The sequence below is a fragment of the Prionailurus bengalensis genome, chromosome E4, assembly GCF_016509475.1.
Source record: "Prionailurus bengalensis isolate Pbe53 chromosome E4, Fcat_Pben_1.1_paternal_pri, whole genome shotgun sequence".
NCBI classification, from domain to species: Eukaryota; Metazoa; Chordata; class Mammalia; order Carnivora; family Felidae; genus Prionailurus; species Prionailurus bengalensis.
Window position 1 is genome coordinate 1,491,968 of NC_057360.1, and position 24,329 is coordinate 1,516,296.

The 24,329-nt window shown below is 47.6% G+C and overlaps 1 protein-coding gene across 1 annotated transcript in view; it reads left to right on the forward strand.

Moving 5' to 3' along the window:
• The window catches only part of DNAH14 (dynein axonemal heavy chain 14), a 327,779-nt gene that overhangs the window by 269,595 nt on the left and 33,855 nt on the right, over positions 1-24,329 (forward strand). The window contains exons 72-77 of the mRNA XM_043569070.1: positions 5,700-5,932; positions 7,939-8,024; positions 10,636-10,792; positions 12,078-12,288; positions 15,958-16,060; positions 17,900-18,127. Of these exons, the coding sequence (XP_043425005.1) occupies positions 5,700-5,932; positions 7,939-8,024; positions 10,636-10,792; positions 12,078-12,288; positions 15,958-16,060; positions 17,900-18,127 (1,018 nt within the window). The remainder of the gene's footprint in view (positions 1-5,699; positions 5,933-7,938; positions 8,025-10,635; positions 10,793-12,077; positions 12,289-15,957; positions 16,061-17,899; positions 18,128-24,329) is intronic.

Below are 24,329 nucleotides of genomic sequence, written 5' to 3' on the forward strand. Positions count from 1 at the left end.
GAGCGAAACTTTACCCCTCCTAACCACAGTCCCCCTCAGTTTCTTATGAAAATTCCTTGAAAATTTGAATCACAAAAAATCATGCTTCTGCAAAATGGTTAGCAAAACCACGTAAGTGCGGGATCTTTTCAAATCCTCCTGTGTTGCACATTTTTAAATATATTTATTTCTTAAATTGTGGTAAAATGCACACAGCATAGAATTCACCTTCTCAGCTATTTTTAAGCATGCAGTTCAATGGCACATCGTAGTGCTGTGTTGGGACCTTAAGTCACAGGAAGTGTCCAGTTAAAGGTCGTCTGATGCTGTCCCCGAGGGAGAAGAGGGGCTGGTTTGGAATGTCCTCTGTCAAGTTTTTGAGACTATTAGCAGAGCATGGAAGTCAGAAGGGAAATACAAAAGAATCGCTCTTGAGGACACCAGACGTTTGGATAGTTTTGTTTTGCTTTTCGTTTTGTTTTTATTTTACTGAAGCCTCGTATGCGGATGTTTGGTAAATGACTGTTGAGTCAGTAAATGTTCTTATGAGTTTATTAAGATTGCTTTGCTTGCAGAAAAACAGACAATAACTCAGTATCTTGGGGCGCCTGGGTAGCTCAGTCAGTTGAGTGTCCGACTTTGGCTCAGGTCGTGATCTCGGGGTTCGCGAGTTCGAGCCCCGCGTCGGGCTCCGTGCTGACTGGCTCGGAGCCTGGAGCCTGCTTCGGATTCTGTGTCTCCGTCTCTCTCTGCCCCTCCCCTGCTCACGCTTCTCTCTCTATCAAAAATAAAAACATTAAAATTTTTTTAATAACTCAATATCTTAAACCAAAAAATAAAATGAAATAAAAATGTTGAGAAGGAGTCTGGGGTATCTCAGGAAACAGCATGGAAAGTACGCAGAGCCACACAGCAGCACGAGAAGACTAGCGACTGCTGTCACCACAACTCAGCGCCCAACAGTCCTCGGTCAGACCCCACGGGTCCGAGAGAGAGCGGGTCTGCGCGCCACAGCCCCAGTCAGGGACCCACTCCCGAACCCCTCACCTGTGACCAGGAGACAGGCCGGCAGCCAAACAGCCAGCCCACCGGCATCCCCTGCACTCGGAACCCTGAAAACATCTCCAGTGTATTTAAAGAAACAACAAACTTTAATAGCTTCCTTTATTATTATTATTATTATTATTATTATTATTATTATTTTATATAAGCAGCATGTGTTTATTAAGCAAACCATTACAACCTACAGAGAAGCAAAAAGAAGCAAATGAATCTTGTGTAATTCCACAGTCCTGAGATAACCGCTGTTAATATTTTTGTGGTTTTTCCTTCCACTAGTTTTCCTCCCTATATGTCTTCTTTACATACGTTCATACTCGTATAGGAATACTCCTGTATTCTTTAAGGTGACTTTGCTGAACAGACTTACACCTAACCTTTTTCAAATTAATGACATGTCACAAGGAGCTTCCTCTGCCAAGAAATAGACTTTTAATGTCTACACGACATTCCAGTTTTTGAATGGACCAAAACTCAAGTAACCACTCTCTTAAGTTAGAGACTTGGGTCTCGAAGCACTACGATTGACATGTAAAGTATCCTTTTCTGTCCACAGGGACTGAAACTAGAAATCGATATCATATGAAAAATCCAAAATGTGGATATTAAATAACATACTCTTAACCAATGGGTCAAAGAAGTCACAAGGGAAATTAGAAAATATCTTGAGACAAATAAAGATGAAAACAATACGTCACTTATGGGATACAGCAAAAGCAATAGTAAGAAAGAAGTTTATAACTATAAATGCATACAATAAAAAAAACAGGTCTCAGGGCGTCTGGGTGGCTCAGTCAGTTAAGTGTCTGACTTCGGCTCAGGTTATGATGTCGTGGTCCGTGAGTTCAAGCCCCACGTCAGGCTCTGTGCTGACAGCTCAGAGTCCAGAGCCTGCTTCCGATTCTGTCTCCTTCTCTCTCACTCCTGCTCATGCTCTGTCTCTCTCTCTCTTTCTCTCTCTGTCTCTCAAAAATAAAACATTAAAAAATATTTTAAGGGGCACCTGGGTGGCTCAGTCGGTTAAGCATCCGACTTCAGCTCAGGTCATGATCTCACGGTTCGTGGGTTCGAGCCCCGTGTTGGGCTCTGTGCCGACAGCTCAGAGCCTGGAGCCTGCTTCGGCTTCTGTGTCTCCCTCTCTCTGGCCCTCCCCACTCACACGCTGTCTCTCTCTCTCTCAAAAACTAAATAAACATTAAAAATTTTTTTTTAGGGGCGCCTGGGTGGCTCAGTCGGTAAAAGCGGCCGACTTCGGCTCAGGTCATGATCTCACAGTTCGTGGGTTCGAGTCCCGCGTCGGGCTCTGGGCTGACAGCTCAGAGTCTGGAGCCTGTTTCAGATTCTGTGTCTCCCTCTCTCTGACCCTCCCCCATTCATGCTCTGTCTCTCTCTGTCTCAAAAATAAATAAACGTTAAAAAAAAATTTTTTTTAATTTTTTTTAAATATTTTAAAAAAACAGGTCTCAAATAAACAACCTCAAAGAACTAGCAAAAACAAAGAACTAACTAAACACAAAGGTAGCAGAAGGAAAGAAACAGGAAAGAATGAAGCACAAATAAAATAGAGAATTAAAAAATAGAAAACAAAACCTATAGCTGGCTTCTTGAAAATATCAACAAAATTAACAAAGTCTAAGCTAGATTAAGAAAATAAGACTTGAATAATTAAAATCAGAAATGAAAGCAGGGACATTAAAACTGATGCTCAAAAATAAAAAGGATCATAGGGGACTACTATGAACAACTATATGCCAACCAGTTGGACAGCCTAGAAGAAATGGAAACACATAATCTACCAAGACTGAATCATGAAGAAATGGAAAATTCGAACAGACTTATAACAAGTAAGGAGATTGACTCATTAAGCAAAAATCTCCCAACAAAGAAAAGGCCTGGGCCAAATGGCCGCACGGGAAAATTCTACCAAACATTTAAAAAAGAATAAACACAAATTTTCCTGAAACTCTTCGAAAAAAGTGAGGAGGAGGGAACACTTCCAAGCTTGTTCTGGAAGACCAGCGTTAACCTGATACCAAAGCCAGGGATTCCTTCAGAAAAGAAAACTACAGACCAATATTTCTGATGACTGTAGATGTCAAATTTCTCAACAAAATACAGCAAACCAGATTCAATAGCCTATTAAAAGGATTACACACCATGACCAAGTACAATTTATTCCTGGAATTTCAAGGACGTTTTTACATAAGAAAAATCAATCAATGTAATAACCACATTAACAGAATGAAGGACAAAACCACATGACCATTTTAATTGAGGCAGAAAAAGCATTTGATAAGATTCAGCTCTTTCAGGATTAAAAACACTCAACAAACTGGGAATAGAAGCAAAGTACGTCCACACAGGAAAAGTCATTTGGGAAAAACCCACAGCGAACATTGTACTCGGTGGTGAAACACTGAGTTTTTCTCTAAGATCAGAAACAAGGCAAGGATGCCCCCTGCTCTCACCACTTGTTTTTAACAACGGAAGTTAGAGCCAAGCATTAGACAAGAAAAAGAAAGAAGGGACATCCAAATTGGGAAGGAAGAAGTAAAATTATCTTTGTTCACAGATGACTTGATCTTCTATGTAGAAACTCTTAAGTGTCCACAAAGCCCCTGTTACAGGTAGTAAACCAAAACAGCAAAGTCGCAAGGTACAAAACCAATGTACATCATCAGGTGCTTTTTTATACATTAACAATAAGTAATATGAAAAGGAAATTAAGAAAACAATCCCATTTATAATAACATCAAAAGGAATAAGACACTTGGGAATAAACCTAACCGAGGAGGTGAAAGACGTGTACACTGAAAACTATAAAACGTTGCCTAAAAACATCAAAGACAACACAAACACAAACACATCCCATGTTCGTGGATTGGCATACTTAATATTGTTAAGATGTCCATACGAACCCAGAGCAATCTACAGATTCAGTGCCATTCCTAACACAATCCCAAAGGCACTTTTTGCAAGTATAGAAAAATTCTTCCTAAAATTCACGTAGAATCCCCAGGGACTCTAAATAGACAAAACAATTTTGAAAAAGAAAAACGAAGTTGGAGGCATCATACTTCTTGGTGTCAAGCTATAGTATAAGGCTACAGGAATGAAAACAGTCTGGCCCTGGCATAAGGACAGGTAAACAGACCAATGGAGCAGAACAGAAATCAACCCTCACCTATATGGTCCAGTGATCTTCAACAAGGATGGAAAGACCACTCAGTGGAGGAGAGGACAGTCTCTTTAACAAATGGAGCTGGGAAAACTGGGTATCCACATGAAAAGAATGAAATCGGATCCTTATGCCAAATCAAAAATAAACTCGAAATGGATTCAAGATCTAAACATAAGACCTAAAACTACAAAACTCTTAGAAGAAAGCCTAAGGGAAAAGTTTTCTGATACTGGAGTCGGCAGTGATCTCTTGGATATGACACCAGTGCACAGGCAACAAAAGCAAATACAGACAAATAGGACTACATCGAACTTAGAAACCTCAAAGGACACAATCAACAGAGTCAGAAGGCAACCTGTGGAATAGGAAAAGCTATTTCAAATTATGTATCAATAAGGATATAATATTAATAAGGATATTGATAAGGAGTTAATGTACAGAGTACCTAAGGAAGGAACTCAATAACTCAACAACAACAACAACAAAAAATCAAATAACCCAATTTAAAAATGGGCAAAGGACTTGAATAGACGTTTCTCTAAGGATGATACACAAACGGCCAACAAGCACATGAAAAGATGTTCAACATCCTTAATCATCAGGAAATGCAAATCAAAAGATCATAATGAGATATCATCTCACACTCCTTAGGACAGCTGCTGCAAAACAAAACAAAAACAGAAAGTAACAAGTGCTGACAAGGATGTGTGGATATCAGAACCCTTGTGCATTATTGGTGGGATTGTCAAATGGTGCAACTCTTAATGGAAAACAGTATGGAGCCTCCTCAAAAAATTAAAAACAAAACTACCGTATGATCCAGCCACACCGTATCTACGTACATAGCCACAAGAATTGAAAGCAGGGTCTCAGACTGATATTTGCACACCTGTGTTCACGGCAGTACTGTTCACAACAGCCGATAGGTGTAAGCAAGCCAGATATCCACCGATGGGTAAATGGATAAACAAAACGGTGTATACGTACAAGGGAATATTTTTCAGCCTTGAAAAGGAGGACAGCCTGTCACCTGCTACGGCCTGGATGAACCTTGAGGACATCGTGCTGAGTGAAATAAGCCAGTCACAAGGAGACGAAGACTGTAACGGCACTTGCACGAGGTATCTGGAGTGGCTGGGATCCTAGCAACAGGCAGTATGACGGGGGTGCCCAGGGGCTAGGGGAGGGCTGTTTCATGGGGACAGAGTTTCAGACTCTCAGGGGAGGTTCCGGAGATCTGTTTCACGACAATATGAACGTACGTAACACTGATGAAGTCTACACTTACAGTTGGCTAAGATGAGAGATTTTATGTGTTTTTGCCACAATAAAAAGCGGCCATTTGTGTAACTGATTTTTACATAACATGGCTTTTCCTCAACAACAGGTATTTATTAATCGTCTGCCTTTGGTGAGCAACTCAAAGGTCAAGAACATCGTCTCTTTTTAAGATGCTCCTTTCCCATTCTCTATTAGACAGGTATGAAACTTGCAGAAATCGGCACCTTCAGTGGATGTCGGATTCCACGTGGAAGCAGTGTCTGTACGTCAGCCACGAACTTGAACCGTTCGCTCTGCTGTGCGAGTCCCTTCTGTCAAATGTGTCACAGTGGGACGCTTTCAAAAGCAGTGAGGCTGTCTATTGCCTGATGAGCCTGCCTTTCTCTCCAGAAAAGGCTCCAGCGGAGGAAAGGAAGAAACCACCGGAGGGAAGTAAGAGCGCATTCAACGTTCTGTTTGCTCTGACCTAGTCGCGCGTGTGCGTGTGTGTGGATTGTCAGCTTACACATGTGGCTCGATATCTTATGAGAAAATCGCAGGGAGGAACGTAGCTCAGCTGTGAGCCCGGCTCGTGTCGCTTAATGCAGGCTTCACGCGGGTCTTGCGACTGAGCATGAACTCGGGCGGCTCCTGCGCCACCCACCGCCACACGTGCACCCCACCCGTGTCCCATGGGTCGTTTTATGTAGCAGGTGCGCTCTGGAAGTCGCTCACTGCAGATGGCGCTGTTTTCGGCACACCTGTCCTGTCGCGTCTGCCCCTCGGGCGCCCTGCCCTGCTCGCTGCCCCCTGACCTCCACCCACATCCTAGCATGTCTCCCTCCACACTCCTCTCCACTCTTCTTCCAGATTCCTGACACAAGATACCACTCTGTCTCGCGGGAACCGACACATCCTTACAGACATTTCCTTTGCTCTTTTTCCTTGGGACAGGCGGCCAGAAAGGGAACTCGTGGATCAAAAGCATATTATTTTTATGGTAATAGATTGCCGCTAGGTTGCTTGTCTGAAAAGTCCGGCATAATTTCTGTTTCCACCAGCGATACATGACTTCCTCTTTTCCAAGAGGGCTATTGATTTTTTGGTAACTTTTGCCAATCTGAAAACGTTAAGGTACTCTAACTTGGATTTCCTGGCCAGCACTACATTTAAGTACCTTCTCGGGTGTTTGTTGACCATTTGGATTTACCTGTTAATGTACTCGGCCCATTTTTCTACTGAATTGCTTATTCTTCTTTGGCCATCTGTAAGAACCCTACGGGTGTAATCGATGATCAGCTTTGTTTTGTTGAGGATGCTAACTTGTTCGTTCAAGTATTTTTACAAAGCGGTCACTGTCGGTTGGATTTATCGATGGTGTCTGTGCCAGCCATGCTGAGGTGCCTGTGTGGCCAGTAGTCACGTCTATTTTTCTTTCTTTTACAGCTTCCTGATTTCCAGTTCTGATTTAGAAGCTCTCTTCCCCGCCCCCCCCCCCCCCGCCCTGGTCATTATTTTGTAAAGTGAAGATCTTTTTATTTTAGGGGAAACAAAACGATTTATCCATTTGTAACTAGACTCTCATGTATCATAGGCTTTTTTTTCTAAGACCAGCAAACCTATTTTCACTCTATTCAAAAAAGCTATTTCTATAATGCAAGTTGTATTTAAAGGTAGACGCTGGGGAAGGGAAATACCTAGGGATAGGAGATAGGTAGAAACCATGACTGCGTCGGGGATGGCTGGAAGCGAAACCAGAAGGCTCCCCACCTCGTGGGGGCGGGTGAGCCCAGAGGACCCTGTGGCAGCATGAAACAACCAGATATGGATAATAGTCAGTTTTTTCAAAATTTAGGAATCGTGTTGCGTTTCCATTTAATTCTCATGTCCCATATCTGTTACAGGTAGATTATGAGTAGAAATCTCTTTTTTGTATATATTTAAAAAAAAATTTTTTTAATGTTTATTTATTTTTGAGAGAGACAGAGACAGAGTGTAAGCACGGGAGGGGCAGAGAGAGAGGGAGACACAGAATCCGAAGCAGGCTCCAGGCTCTGAGCTGTCAGCGCAGAGCCCGACGCGGGGCTCGAACCCACGAACCACGAGATCGTGACCTGAGCTGAAGTCGGATGCCTAACCGACTGAGCCGCCCAGGCGCCCCATGAATAGGAATGTCTAACCCCTAGAGTTATCAGTTTGTATTCACCAGGAAAGCATGTATTCACATGCGGAGCAGGTTAGGAAGTGTTGGCCAAGCCCTGCTCCCTGGCCCGAGGTCCACCTCACCTGTGACCTCGAGGACCCCTCAGGTCTTATAGGAATAAAGTTCGCTTTAAAAGAAGTCAGCCGTGTCTAAAAAAAATTGACAGTTTTATGCCAAAATTTTCATCGCGGTGTCTCTTTAGTGACCCAGGGCATTTGACTGTCCATCTCTGTGTCTCTCTCTAAATTTTATCTAGCTGAACTTCTGAATGAAGTTGAAGAAATATATAGTCCTGTGAATTTCCACTGGGAGAGACTCACTCCATTTCAAAGACTCATTCTGGTAAGATGCGCTACAAGAAAGTAGTGATGTTCTCAGAGTTTTGAGCACTTTACCAGTAACCATTGAAACCATTCCAATTTAAATTGTTATTAGCAAAATACGTGGATTTTACAAGTAATGTTGATGTTGGAGGGAAGCGGTCAGCTCCTTACCGTTTCTTTTGTGCGGAGGCTCCAGTCGGGTGGTGCTCCGCCCCCCCCCGCCCCCCCCGCCCCCCCCCCCCGCCCCCCAGGGGGCGAGGACTTAGAAAGCGGGTACATTTGAGAGATGAACAGGCCTTCTCCCCAGCCCCTTTCAGGACCCGCCTACTTCTTCCAAGTACATCATCCTGGATTCACCCTTATCACCCGAAAAACTCTTTTCATTTCCTCATCCGCCATCTAGTTTAGTGATGGAGAAATCCCTCCCCTCTCTCCCACTCCCGCCCCGACTTCTGCAAACGGCAGCCTCGACAGCCGGTAACCCTTCGATTTCTGCCTTAAATTTTGTTCTCGTAACACTTTAAAATTTACTCCAGAGGGTGATTGCCCCTAACACTGCATGTGGCTTATAGACATGTTCACTTTGTCTTGCTTGTCTCAACATTTCGAGTGTAATTTGTCCCAGACCAGTGGATCTGAACCTATGGAGATCTTTCTTACGAGACTTCAAAGTCTCGAGGAAGGAGAACCAGACTAACACAAAGATACATTTAAGCCGTATCAACACGAATGCTGGGCACCGGTCTGCGGGCAGGACTCCCCTTGTGGAAGAAGCCATGTGCGCACGCGCACAGAGAATGGAAGGAGCCACAAGAAACGACGGTGGTCTTCTAGAAAATAGGGCCTTCATTTTTCAACTTCTGCCTTTTCGTCTCACTCGAGTTCTATGTAGCCAGTATGTATGACCTTCACGGCGAAATTAACCGGTCGTTAAGGCCTCTGCTACATTTCCTTGGCCCGGTAAGCGCCGGGTGATCTCCGCTCGTGAACTGCAAACTTTGTGAGTGTACTGATCCCGTTTCCCAAACCCACAGTCGGAAGACCTGGTCTGATGAAGTGTTGCATGTACGGACAAAGAAACTGGTTAGGATATTTGAAGCGGGGTCTGACCTGTAAGAGTCGGAAAGTGAGACGCCCCCTGCGAGATGAAGCGAGACTAGATCAGAAAGAAGGCGGGGCCCCCGGGGAAGGACGATACCGCAGAGCCCCGTCAGGACAAGGCCCGGTCCGGTCGGCGCACCGCTCCCCATCGCGACGGCCTGCCAGACACGAGAGCGGCCGGGAAGGATGGCGACGGGGGGACATGGATGCCAGGACACTTGCCAGAACTGCTCGTGGCCGCTTGGAAAAGAGTTCAGCACACCCCCGACCTACAGTGCTGCTCTGTTGGCCAGTAAAGTAAGGGGGGCGGGGGGTACACTCACATCTGGGAGCACAGACCCTCGGCGGTGACACCCTCAGTGGTGACGTGTCGGGACCACACCTCACTGTCTGCTGGCCTCAGCTGATTCTAATGCTTCCACTCACTGGACACACTGGCCGAGCTTGGCCCTTAGACCCCAGATGCTGTGTGTGTGGCCGATACTCATTTAAAAATATACACACACAGGGGCGCCCGGGGAAGGGCTCAGTGGGTTCAGTGTCCGACTCTTGATTTCGGCTCAGGTCACGATCTCTCAGTTTGTGAGATCGAACCCCGTGTTGGGCTCTGTGCTGACAGTGCAGAGCCTGCTTGGGATTCTCTCTCTCCCTCTCGCTCTGCCCCTCCGCCCCCTCAAAATAAATAATAAATTTTGTAAAGACTTGAAAGAAAAAAAAATATATAGACACACACATACATGCTCCACTTAAGTCAAATAAAAATTAAGATTAATTTTTCCAAGAAATAACAGAAAAGATTCAAATTTGACGTATTGATCGCATGTATTATGTTGAACAGTGACTTTGCCGATATTTGACGGATCCGACATGTAAAAATGGCAACTTCCCACGGTCCAGCCCAGGGCACCCTCACAGACCCACACGGTTTCAGCTTTGCCTTAACTGACAGACTCTCTGATGCTGAAAATGCTCAGGACAAAATCCATGGTCAGTTCCCAGAAGTGGCTCGTTTGAAACAATTTTCATGCCGAAGGTGTTTCCTCCGAGAGGTGCAGTGATTTCTTCCAACGGGCCCTGAGCCCCTCTACTCACCACGTGGACACGGTTTCCAAAACCTTTCGGTCCTGCTAGAGTTCTTTCTCAATCCGCACCCAGCTTGCTGGGCTGTTTATCTCCGTGTTGTTACTAGAGGAGCCAGGGTGCTCCTGACTTGCATCCACACGCGGTGGGGTCTTCCTGCTCCAGACGCAGACAGCGGGGAGGACGCGCCCACGAGAAATCGGGGACCGTAACCTGGATCTCACGTCCGAGGCAAGATCTCTGTCAGAGTGTGAGAGACAGAGGCCCTGAGGAAGGGCCACGTGAGGGCCCCCGAGCGGTGGCCGCGGTCTCCCCGCCACACAGACCCGCCCGCTGCAGTTTCCCAGAACGAGGGACACCGCAGAGCTCCGGGGACGAGAATGACGAACGCCTCCTTGTTTGGTTCCGTTTTGCCACAGGGAACGTGCCTTTGGTGCTTTCTCTTTCAGATCAAAATTCTTCAGCCGGAGCAGCTGAAGAATTCAGCGAGAAGGTTTGTAACTGAAAAAATGGGAGATGAATATGCTCTCAGGACTGGAATTCGTTTGCAAGAGTCCTATGAGGGATCCAGTGCCACAACGCCACTGATACTTCTGCACTCCCACGGTAAGAGGCCCGTGCGGCACTCACCAAACGGGGCGCCGGGGGCTCCGTCGGCGAGGCGTCCGACTCTGGGTTTCGGCTCGGGTCACGATTTCATGGTTCGTGAGTTCAAGCCCCACGTCGGGCCCTGTGGTGACAGCGTGGAGCCTGCTTGGGATTCTCTCTGTCTCTGTCTCTGTCTCTGTCTCTCTCTCTCTCTCTCTCTCAAAATAAATAAACTTTAAAAAAAAAGGCATAGAGAAGTAGGTTCTGTGTTGGGTATTTTTATGTTTAAAGTCTTTTCCTATTCTTACTTACATAATTGGGGAAAGGGACAGATTAAGTTATATGAAGACTGAATGTTTCCAAAAATGTAAAAGAACAAAGAAGAATACAATTTCCCGGATTCATAACATAACCGTGGAAAAACTTACCGCTACCAATTTTCTGTGCAGAAAATATCTCCTAAACACATATTATTGATCTGGAAGTTGGGACTGCCCTTGTATTTATCAACTGTTTTAATATGTTGGCTCATGAATATGTATATAAAACAAACCATCAGCAAGTGGCCCCGTCCACCCAGCCCTTGTATTCCTCAAAGCTCCAAATGCTTTTTCCCTTGTCTTTGCCGAACAGACCCTAAGCAAAGTATTTTAACTCACCTTTCATTCTTCATCATCTCCAGATCAAATATGTCTTTAGAATTCACCATTTTCAAACTTTGATTCTATTAGGCAAAAAAGAATTAGAAAAGTGTGTCCTTGTGGAGGCTTTGTCTCTCTAACCTTTCATGTAGAGCAGCCACTCTGTGCCTGACACACTCATAGTAGGTGCTGTGCATTTCCTGAGGACGTAGCCCAGGGTGGCTGCCGGGGCTCCAGCCCTCACGCCCACACTCCAAACGATATATAGAATGGGAGAAAGGAAGTATTACATGACAATTCAACAAACTGCTACCAACTTAGATGCCCATACTTAGCTGCTAAAAATGAAGTATTTCAGCTGGGGACACAGTCATCTTGGGTAACATCGGGGTCAGCTGCTAAGGAGAGGGGGACAACTAGACGCTGGAGCAGATAACCAGCAGTCACTGCTGTCGGTAGGTACTGTCACCCCCGTATGTTAGAAAACCCAGGCCACCCAGTTAGCAGCAGAACCAAGATCTGAACTCTGTGTTTGATCCAAACCCTGTAGTTTCCGCTCTGTGACTGCGCCTCCTGCCACAGCCCCATCATCGCTAGGTTGCGTTTGTTAAGAGAGGACGAAACGTATTTACAACAGGGTGCACGTTTCCACGTGGTTACAGGGACTGACCTCACCAACACGCTCCTGAAGTTTGCGCAAGAGTTGAAAGGAAGAACGCAGCATGTGGCGGTGCTTTCCCTGGGCCGTGGCCAGGCCGCTAAGGCAGAAGAGGTCATTGTGAAGGCCCTGAGCAGCCCCACACGGTGGGTCTTCCTCCAGAACTGCCATCTCGCCGCGTCGTTCATGCCACGGCTCTGCTCCATCATAGACTCGTAAGAGGCTTACGTGTATTTGTAAGGGATCCGCTAAATACCAAAACAGTGGGATGAGGGGCGCCTGGGGGGCCCCATCGGTGGAGCCTCCGACTCTTGATTTCGTCTCAGTTCATGATCTCGTGGTTCACGAGTTCAAGGCCCGTGTCGGGCTCCGTGCCGACAGGGTGGAGCCTGCTTGGGATTCTCTCCGCCTCCCCCTCTCTCTGCCCCTCCCTCCTCCCTCTCTCAAAATAAATAATCTTAAAAAAAAAAAAAAAACAGAAAAACAATGAGGTGAAAGTGGAAATGAACACATTTAAGCAATAATAAAATAACGTGCCGGGCCACTCGGGGGAAAATTAAGCTTCCTTACCTGGGTTCTTCTTCCCCCAAGAGCTTTAAAACTCCACTAAGAATACGTCGGTTTTACAGGGAAAAAAAGCCTCCCTGACTGTTGCTCTCCACTCCGTTGCCCACTTTCTCCTCCTCGGCCCTCCCTCGCGGCAGAAAACATGCCCCCCGCACACACGTGTGCATCCAAACCATAGATTTTAACATTCTACACGATTCCAAACAGCTCTTGTCCCTCCTTTCTGGCCTATCCTTAGCACTTCCTCTGACTTTCTCTGGCTCCGTCCCGACGCTCACTCAGGCAGAAGCTGCCCGGGGCTCGGGGCTCGGGCTTCTTGTTGGCGGTGGAAGTAGCCAGAAGGTAGTTATGCTAACACGGAGTGCGGTGGGCGGGGTTTAAACTGGTCGAGTTTTAACCAGTTGCCATCGATAGTTTTCTCTCCAGCGGTTCACGTGTGTCGGCCTCCCCTGGGCGGTCGGCGCTGTCCTGTGAGTGTGTGCACATGCGTGTGTGTAAGGCCCTCCCCTTCACGCTGTGTTCTAAGGCTGGGCACACCCACAGGGAACCAGAAGCCAAATGCACCTGCCTTGATTAAATTTCTAAAAGCTTCGCCAGGATCGTCCGTTCTGTTCTGACTCCTGTGCCTGCAACAGTTTACAAAGTTCTTAATAATCTCCTTCTCGTATGTACTTTGCCATTTAAGAGCCAGAAGACGGGCGCCTGGGTGGCTCAGTCGGTTAAGCGGCCGACTTCGGCTCAGGTCACGATCTCGCGGTCTGTGGGTTCGAGCCCCGCGTCGGGCTCTGGGCTGATGGCTCAGAGCCTGGAGCCTGTTTCCGATTCTGTGTCTCCCTCTCTCTGTGACCCTCCCCCGTTCATGCTCTGTCTCTCTCTGTCTCAAAAATAAATAAACATTAAAAAAAAATTAAAAAAAAAAGAGCCAGAAGACAAGACTGCTCAGTGGTGTAATTTCAGTACTTGTAAACCTTGGAAGGTGACATGATCATTCCCGCCACTCCCCTCATTCATTAGTCATTGGAACACTACCAACAGGGCACCTGCCAAGAATCAGTCTAGGGACTGTGCACGGGAGGGACCAGACGACGTCGGTCAGCCTTCCAAAGTGCACTAGGCTCGAGAACAACAGAATGGCAGATAGCAATGTATCATTTAAAAAAAAAGAGACTAGTTGGGGCGCCTGCGAGGCTCAGTCGGTTGAGCGTCTCGGTTTCGTCTCAGGTCGTGATCGCACAGTTTGTGAGTTCAAGTCCAGCCTCGGACTCGGCACCGGTGCAGAGCCTGCTTGGGATCCTCTCTCTCTCTCTGCCCTTCCCCTGCTCTCTCTCTCCCTCTCTCAAAAATAAATGAATAAATAACCTTAAAAAAAAACTTTTAAAAAAAGAAAAAGAGAAATTAGAGGAATGTTCTTCAGAACAGAATTTCAGAAGCTTAATAAAAGTAGTTAACAGCGCATAAAAAAAAAAAGCAGTCTATGTAGTCAGAGTATAATTAAGAGGAATTCACACTTCTTTATCAAATCAAGCCTTTAAGGGTTTAAGACTACAGCCTACTATGGGAGAGAAAACTGTGAAGCAAATTTCTTAGATTTAAGAGTTAAGGAAATGTGTTCACAACATGTTACTAAGGAAAACTATCAGGCTACAAACCGTATTACAGTGTACTGTTTTTATTTAAAAAAAGAAAGAAAAGGAAAGGCATACTTATACCTAGTTAGTGGGATTTTACTGGGTGGGTGTTTATTCTGAGAGAGAGAGAGAAAAAAAAAACACAAGTAGGGGAGGGGCAGAGAGAGAGGCAGAGCAAACCCCAGGTCAACTCCGCGCTCGGTACGGAGCCCGACGTGCGGCTCGAACTCAACCAACGGTGAGATCGTGACCTGAGCTGAAACCGAGTGAGAGGTTCAACCAGCTGAGCCAGCCAGAGCCCCAGGGTTTTAGTTTATTTTTGTTTTTCTGTTTAATTCTGTGTTGGATTTTTGTTGTTGTTGTTGTCTTTTGGGTTCTGTGGGGTTGTTTCATTGTTTGTTTGTGTTGCTTTTGTTGTTTGGATTTGTTTTGCACATTTGACAAAAATAATCAGACATGCAGAAAAGATGCACGAACAGGATGACCGCTCCCCTCCCCTGCCCTCTGGCTCCCGGTTGGTAACATTGGCCATTTCCTGTCTTTCGCTTGTTCACACATTTGTACGTAATTCTTTTCTGAACCACTGGAAGTCAGCTGAGAACATGATGCCGCTTGGTGCCTCAGACACGCCAGTGTGCTCACCGATGATCTGATCACCTCAGTCCTACCTAGCCCGCTGGCCCCCAAATAACATCTTTTACTGCCAAAAAAAAAAAAAGAAAGAAAAAAAGAAAAAAAATTCTGGTCCAGGTTCTCATTCATTCAGCTGTCTTGGCTCTTAGATCCTCCTTATTCTAGATCGTTCCTCAGTCTTTGTGTTTCATAACTTGGACGGTTCTGAAAAGTACCAGCCGGTTCCATCCGTTTGGTTTGCCTGCTGTTTTCTCGCGGTCAGACTGTGGTTACGCGGTATTGCAGAAAAGCCACACAGCACGTTTGTGTCCCTGGGGCATCGTATCGAGAGCACACAGTTGGGATTTTTTTTTTTTTTAATTTTTAACGTCTATTTTTGAGAGAGAGAGCATGTGAGCTGGGAAGGTGCAAAGAGAGAGGGAGACACAGAATCCGAAGCGGGCTCCAGGCTCTGAGCTGTCGGCACAGAGCCCGACGCGGGGCTCGAACTCCCGAACCACGAGATCATGACCCGAGCCGAAGTCGGACGCTCAACCGACTGAGCCACCCAGGCGCCACCATTGGGAATTTTTGACTGAATTATGGCTTTATTATTTGCCAAACAGTGACTTTCTAATTCCACAATTCCTTCTAAATGTATTAAGTGATGTTCTTTTCTAAGGAGGAGGCTTACCGTCTCCTGCATTTATTCATTGGCTTCTTTGTATCAATCATGTTGCTGTTTTATTCGATGGATAATCTGTGACCACCGTCACTTATTTCGATGTTGTTCCAGATTTGACCGGGGAAACACTTCACTCACTTTGGTCTTAATTTGTACTTTTTCCAAGGATTTTTGCAGTGAGCACTCTTGAGCTTACAGGTGGAAAAACTGCTTTTCAAAGCTGGGCCTTACTGGGTCTTAGGCAAATCCCTGCGTCGCAGGAGAGGGAGAGCTGGGGGGCTCAAACACGATTATTTAAATGAGCTCTAGGTCACTTCCAACATAGAGATTCTGGGATTCCTAAAAACATGTTGGTTTGGCTGGACTATTTTTATCACCCTTCTGTTTTGCAGATTTAATAGCCCAGATGTGACAGTGGACCCTGAGTTCAGGCTGTGGTTAAGCTCAGACTCGGGCAGTTCTTTCCTGATTCCTATTCTTCAGAGGAGCTTAAAGGTACGGACAAAGCAGGACGGGGCTTGGTATTGACTGAGGAACACTGAATGTACATTGTCTTGTGTTCATAACTCGGATTTCGAAGAGGGTGCTGCGTCTCTCCTCTGCGCTCGGCCCTGCACTGTGGTCCAGGAGGGACACTAACGCAGCAGGCCGGACCCCTGCTTCCAAGAGACTCACAGTTCGCGGGACATTTTCTCAAACAGGGGTGCTTAGACTTCCGGCAGCTGTGAGCCGGAGCACGGGATCTGTGTCCTCTGCCTGGCCGTTTGGCCCAGGCTTTTCCTGCCTCTGCTGCCCTGTCACCCCACAGCTCATTCTCTGGAAAGGCTCTGGCAGAGAGCAGCCAGAGAGCAGGTGTTGGGGACAGGGGCCCGAAGGGCGGCCTCGCGGAACATTCCACCTCAAGCAGGTCCATCGCTGCGATTAGCAAGCCACGGCTGCACTTCAGATATTAGCCACTTTCTTCCCCAGAGTCACACTTTCTCTCTCCCTCTGTCCCCACCTGCCCCCACTCTCCCTCCCGCCTTCCCCCTCACATACGCTTCCTTACGCGGGTGCGAGACACGAGCAGGAGTCTCCAGAGATCAGTAGTGACAGGGAACACAACGAAAATTCCTCATTTCCACATCCTCAGGGCTTTCTCGGCCAAACTTGCCGGCCGTCTGCAGCGATAGGGGATTCGAAAGGCCAACATGCGGGGAGGTCCGGGATGCCCACTCCACGGGGCGCTCTCCAGGCCCCGGGCCGCAGTGTGAGAGTCTTAGGCTCCGGGCCGGGACCGGTCCCTCCTTCCCTCTCCCCGGAGAGGATCTGATTGTGCTCCCCAGCAAACCCGCATTTCTCCATCCCTGGAAGGAGGGGCTGCTGTGCCGGACACAGGCCGTCCAGATAAGCAGGGAGGTCCTCTTCCGGGACACGGACCCCGCTGCACACTCAGGATACATCCGACTCCCACTGGGTGGCCCTGGGGGGCATCAGAGCCTGGCACCAGGAGCAGCTCTGCGAGTGGTCGGTCTGAGCCTTGACCCGGAAACCTGCTGTTCACGAACACACATGTCCGTGTATCACCTACGCGTTCCCACCCACGGATCCTCACACGTGCACACGCACACAGCTTGTATGTGTTTGTGTACAATGTGCAGACGAGGGAGCTTTGCAGACACCTCACAGTTTCAACAGTTAACGGCCACGCTCTTTTTTTTTTTTAATTTTTTTTTAATGTTTATTGATTTTTGAGATAGAGACAGAGCATGAACAGGGGTGGGTCAGAGAGAGGGAGACACAGAATCTGAAACAGGCTCCAGGTTCTGAGCTGTCAGCACAGAGCCCGACGCGGGGCTCGAACCCACAGACTGTGAGATTATGACCTGAGCCGAAGTCGGATGCCCAACCGATTGAGCCACCCAGGCGCCCCCCCACACTCTTTTTGTTAAATTGAGTCCTATCTTCTTTTTTTGAAGTTTATTTATTTATTTATTTGGAGAGAGAGGGAGAGAGAAAGAGAAACATCCCAAGCAGGTTCCGCGCTGTCAGCACAGAGCCCGATAGGGAGCCCGAACCCACGATCCCGGGTTCACAACCTGAGCCGAAATCGAGAGTCGGACGCTCAGCCGACTGAGCCACCCAGGCGCCCGACAGTGTTACACTTTTCGTTTTAAAATCTGAATTGGAACAATAGGAGACCTGGTACAGTCCTCTTACGGAAACTTTCAAGTGAAAAAAGACTTAACCCGGGATTTTTGTTTTGCCCTCTTAGCCAGTTCCCTGCCCCGCTCTGTCCCCTCTAGACCTGGTGCCTGTGTCTCACGTGCTGCCCTTCTCACACCTGTTCTCAAGATTGCAGTGGAAAATCCGCAAGGATTGAAAAGCAACTTACTGCAGACGTTTGGATACAGTGGCAGTGGAGTGGTGACAGAAGAGACATTTGAAAAACTGGACTGTGGACCGTGGTGGAAAAAGCTTTTATTCGGCTTATGTTTTTTCAATGCTCTAATCAATGAGAGAAAAAATTATGGAACACTGGGCTGGAATATTGCTTACAAATTTAGTTCTTCAGACTTGGAGGTAAGTGCCATACCTTCAAAATAAACAGTAACAACAAATGAATAACAATATATACAAAGTACACGGGACACTGAGTGTTTTTCCTGTGAACTCTGTAACTAAGTAACAAAGGGTAATGTTTCAAAGCTTGGACCTCCGCCGCCGGCTTTTCTGGAGACAGATCACAGCTCTCCGGCTTATAGATGTACCAGTGTTTGTTTACTCTGTTGGGCGAGCTCATTAACTCTCAGGGTCTTGGTCCTGGACCAAGGAAGGAAAAAGCAGGATGAGGGAAGGCAAGCCAGATGTTACACCCACTCGAAAGGGCACCGAACGAGGCAGGCTAATTAACATAGGTCACGTAGCACACTGCGTGACTCACAGAAACTGTTCGAAATGTTTGCGGTTTCTGCTGGATTTGTGTAAAGTAGGAGAGAGTGCACTGACCCACTGCGGGGGGGGGGGGGCACAGTTTAGGAGTCTTTCTTTACTATTCTCTGTCTAGAACCTTCTCTCTGCTTCCTAATGCATGGTGCTTTTTTATTGCTAAGGTAAACATGTGGCGACGCCTGCTTAAACTTTCGCCAGGTTAGATTACAGGCCAAAAACCTGAGCAAAATCGTGATGCCGCCTCTGGGCGTCCACCACCTAGACCCGCCCGGACGGGCGCCCTCCCGCCTCTTCTGCGTCCTCATTGGGCTTCTCGGTGCTCACGCCCTCTGCAAGTCAGAGTGTGTGCCTCTGCCCCTCACCAGACAGGACACCGAACGGCTGTGCTCTGGGCTTTTGTCAAGGGATATGGGCTCAAGCACTTTGTCCAAACCCCACTCAGTCAGCAGGCTGACTGACAACACACTGGGGGAAATACCTGTGGCACCTACTACGTCAATGGCTAATATGCTACTATGCTAACTGTATGAGGACTCCTTGTAAATTAAGAAGAGAAAGAAAACACCCCAATGGGTGAAGGACCGGGGAGGCAGTTCACAGTATAAATACAAAAAGGCAATCAGATGATGGAACTTTGTTCAATTTCGTTAGTAGTCGTGCTGTTCGTTTTACATATCAACTTGACTGGACCCCAAGACCCCCAGGTATTTGGCCAAACGTTGTTTTGAGTATGTGTGTGAGGATGTTTCTGGGTGAGATTCATATGCAAACCAGTAGGCCATAAAGCAGATCCCTCTCCCCGATGTGGGTGGGCCTCGTCCAGTCGGTCGAAGGACTGACTAGAACGGAAAGGAAGTCCTCCTGCCTGTCTGCCTTTGAGCCGGAACACTGGCTTTTTCCAGCCTCTGGACTTGAACTGAAACATCGGCTCTTTCGGGGCCTCCAGACAGGAAGTGCACCGTCGTCTCTCCTGCGTCCGCGGCCACAGGTCTGGAGATTTGTCAGTCTCCGTAATTACGTGAGCCAGGTCCTAACAGCAAGTCTCTCTGCATGTGTGCTCCTCACCTTGGCTCTCTGGAGAACGCGGACTCCTACAGCCGTCAGGGAAATGCTCATTAGAGCCGCAGTGAGATACCACCTTTCGCAACCACAGTGGCTAAAACAGAGAGCACAGAGAGGCAGGAACTGTCACTAACTTTCTGGAAGGCAACCTGGTAATCTGTATCAAAATTCTTCAAAGAATTCCTATTATCGTTGACGTAGAAAGAAAGAGTCACATTGATAGGACTGATCAGGAAAATTGGTTATAACCGAGCCCGTCAGCAGGATTTCATTCTGCGTGTATATATAATTCATCTCTCTTACAGATGATTTTCTAGAAATTGTATCCTAAACCACCTGCAGGGGAACGGACGGTAGGAAGTGGGTGGCCCGGTGTCAGCAGGTCTTCTGTCGTCCCAGAGCGCGTGTGAACTTGGCGCAGGCTGGCATGCCCGGGGTGCTGATGCTCTCTTGGCATTTTGCAGAGAGGCCTGCTCAAGCCGGACGCAGCTGGCTACATCATGGCGCTGTTGTCCTGAAGAGGACAACCGTCCCTCCCCTCCGTCCTCCCCCCTCTCTGTGCGGCGCGTGCGACAGCAGCCTTGCCAGTGGAGGGAAAGACCCTGCGGGTGCCGAGCCGACGGTCTGGAAGTTCTGGGAGCTTTGCGGGAAACTGGATTTATGCGCAGCCCCCCTCCTTAAGGAAGTGGGAACTTCTGGTTCCCTGGGAAGTTGAGTTTGGACACAGCTCCCCCCACTAGGGGGAGCGCCCGGCCAGCCAGCTGGTGGTCAGGCAGCTTGGGGTGTCCTGGGGGACCCTCAAGGTGACCGTGTCTACTGGCCCACGGGGCCAAGCACCAGTGCATTCTCCACCACACACAGGCTACGGCCCCCGAAAGCCCCCCAAAACCTGGGCCTGAGCCCCAAGGGCAAGTCCGAGAAAATCACATACCTAATGCGATCCAGTGGCCAGAGAGAGAAAGAACAGGAAATGGAACAAGCAATGGAACAGAGAATTGTAAGAGCCCGAAAGGATATACACGCTTCACACACACGCACGTATGTCACACACATGGTGTTTGTAAGTGAGCCCGTGTCAGTTTCTTTTTACCTTCTTGACGGAAGAGGCAGCAAGATGGTAAAACTGACTTCTAAAAATATAGGAAAGAAGTTTCTGGAAATAGGGAGTCATGAAATACGATTGCCAAGTCGCATCCCAAACTGATAAGTGCCCTACAGGCAATAAAACTGTGCCTTTGGTCTGTAATTTTCTTGATGAGCCGGACACCGTTTGTGTGTCTGAGGGACAGAATTCCTCCGCGTTCTTCTCAGAAGGAAGCACATGCAGGCCGTCGGCTTTCTGTAAACTGGACTCGGACAGAACTCTGGGTGCTCTGACCAATAGCACGTCAGAACACAAGTGGGTGCTCCTGGAGCACTTGAGCGTCCGTGAAAGAGCGCCGGATGCTGCCCCCGCTTGGCGTGGAACAGATGTGTGCTCGCCCTTCGGCCTCCTCCCCCGTTTTGGAGTTTTTACTTTCGTCCTAACAGCTCTGGTTATGATTTGCATAACCTCCAAAGGTTATTCGTTATCACAAAATAACAGGGCGGGGGTCGGGGCGCTTGGCCCCGGTTTGCAGGGGCAGGTCAGGGGCGCATCGGTGCCCAGGCCCCGCACACCGTCCTCGGCAGACGCCGCGCACCGAGACTTGTGAGCTAAACACGAAATGAGACGGGGGGTCGGTGAGGGGGGACAGTGGTGGTGGTGCAAAGTCGAGTCAACGGCTGCAAAGATCAGATAGAAGGAACACCCCGAGCACGAGAAGGAAATGACAAAACGATGGAGATCACGAGGGACAATTAAGATGTCTGAAGAGTAACCTCACCTTCAAATGACAGGGATTCCGGCCGAGAAGATGGAGAAAAACAAAGTAGGAAGAAAGTGGTTTTACTCCCCGCCCCCCCCCCCCCCCCCCCCCCGACTGATGACAACAGATCGACAACAGATTGGAGTCTGCCGACTGAGAACGCTCACAGAGCCGGCAAAAGCTGTGTGACGACCCCTGGTGGCGCTAGGCTGGTCAGGGGTCCGGCCAGAAGGCAGCGGGGGAGCAGGCACGGCCCGGAGAAGGCTGTGGGGGGGTCCCGCAGTGGGGGGTGATTCCTGCATGGGGTCCTGCACAAAGGGGGGTCCTGCACAAAGGGAAATCCTGCGGGGGGGGGGGGGGAGGGTCCTGCAGAGGGGGTTCCCGCATGGTGGGGGGGCGCGGGAGGGGTTCCTGCACAGCCCAGCCTGGCTCTGGCTCTCGTCCCTGCAAGCTCGGTAGCAGCTGTGTGCGACACATCAGGGCCGAGGCGGAGACACAATGAAGGGAAGTGGCCGAGTGGGGAGTGTGGAGAGCAGGAAATCTGTGGCCTGGCCGCATTGTTAAATGGAAATAGACAGTAATGAACTGTTGAGCGCCAGTGGTCTAAGTGCTAACACAGAGGATTTAAAAGGAAGGCTCGTGCTACAAGAAAAGTCCCCTAATCGTCTTAGGCCAAAAACACTAACCTCTCTCAGCGGAACCCAGAGGTCGGGGAGAAGGGGCCCGTGTGCACCGGGGTCCCGCGAGGACAGGAAGGGGAGGCCAGGCGGGCAGGGGAAGAAGCGGGAGCTGTTCCCACTAGGGGCGGGGAAGTAACTGTCGCCTTCTTGTCACTTGAACAAAGAAATGTTAATAAGACTTGAAGGAACGGAAAGGTTGCCTGTGTCTAAATCAGCAAAGGAGAGAGAGGAAAATACCCATTGGACCAACCTGTCAGAAATAAGGAGGGAGAGAAACAACAAAGTAAATAAACGGTAGCAAAGTAATACGTAAAGGAATCTTCTCAGGCTGTGTCCGAAACGTGAGCGGGCCACATTCCCTCTCTAGGAGGCACGTGCAATTTGTAAGAAGAACACTTATGTTATGGAAGACAGTTTAAAACTGCCAAGAAAATAAAAGCAGCGAGAAAGCAGGAATGGCAATGTCACTATCAGACAAGACGGGACTGAATCTGAAAAAGCACCGAAGAGCAGGAAGAGGACATTTGTGAGGAAACGACGGTGTGAAAACCGGTAACTTCTGCGGAGAGTGTTCTGTGGACTGATGAACTTGAGCCTCACGTCGGCCCCGGGAAGAGGGTCGTCCTCCCGCATTTGAGGCTGAGGGAGCTGCGGGAACGGACAGGATTCGAACACAGGCGGCCTGGCTTCGGAGTCTGCGCGCTCAGACATTACATGCTCCGGTCCCGACACGTGGCAGACCGTAGCCTACGGTGGCACGTGTGCACAAACGCGCGTGTGGGCGCGTGGGGACGCGTACATGCCTGTGCGTGCTACGGGTGTGTGCTCCTGTGTAACCACTAGCGGGGATTTCAAATCCCCTTTCGGAATTAGGGCGCCCCCATAAGCAAGAGTAAGACAGGTAATAGAATGTAATCAACAAATTCGATTAAGAAGAGTTTTGTAGAACCCAACATCCCTCTAGTAGGCAACACACGTTTTTCTTCATGCATCCAAGGAACTCGTAGAAAGTTCAGCCAGGAGCACGGCCACGGAATAAAATCTTTAATTACTATGTGGGCCGCATTCTCGGATCGTAATCTAATAAGTAATAAAAATTCAACCCCGAAGATCTTAAGGTGGAAATTAAGAAACATGCCTGGAGAGAAGTCTTTTATCGAAGAGGATGTTCAAAGGAAAATCACAAAGTATCTCAAACACAAAGGAAATGAGATACTTCACACTGAAACTATGACAGTATAAAATATGCTCAGAAAGGAATAAACTATGGCCTTAAATATCTTCATTATTAAAGAGGAAGTGCAGGAAATTCATAGTCATCTTAAGAAATTAGAAAAAACAACAAAAGGGACAAATGAATCTAATTTTAATAGTGATAAAATAATACACAAAAAATAGTAGAACGGAAAAATAAATCCAAAAATTGGTTTTTGATAAGACAAAGTTTGAAAGTCTATATGGATCCAATGATTTCTGGGAAAATGCGAATTATCAAAATTGACTCCAAAAATATGAAAGTTCTGAGTGGACCAACTGCTATAAGACACTGCAGATAAACACTGGAATGACATGGTGTCACAGCTGAGTTCACTCTGGACCTTAAGACACGGACATTGATATTATTTAAGCTATTCCAAGCCTTAGAAAAAGATGGCAATTTCCCCAATCCATTCTATGAAACCATAATAGTAATGTGAATACCTGATAAAAATAATATATGTAAGAATACAGGCTAGTTGTACTTAGGACTTGATGTAAAAAATTCTGTATAAGTTATTGATAAGCTTCAGCAATGAATCAAAAGCATAACGCACTATGACCCCCTAGGGCTGAGTCCAAGAACGCAAGAATGGCTCGATAGCTGGAAATCTATAACTCGCTTTCCATGATCACATCAGTAGATGCAGAAAAGCCTCTCATTCAGGAAGCCATCAAAACCCTGGAGGAGAAAGCAGGAAAAAACCTCTCTGACCTCAGCCGCAGCAATTTCTTACTCAACACATCTCCAAAGGCAAGGGAATTAAAAGCAAAAATGAACTATCGGGACCTCATCAAGATAGAAAGCTTCTGCACTGCAGAGGAAGCAATCAACAAAACTAAGAGGCAACCGAAGGAATGGGGAAAGAGATTTGCAAATGACATATCGGATAAAGGGCTAGTATCCAAAATCTATAAAGAACTCACCAAACTCCACACCTGAAAAACAAATAATCCAGTGAAGAAATGGGCAGAAGACATGAATAG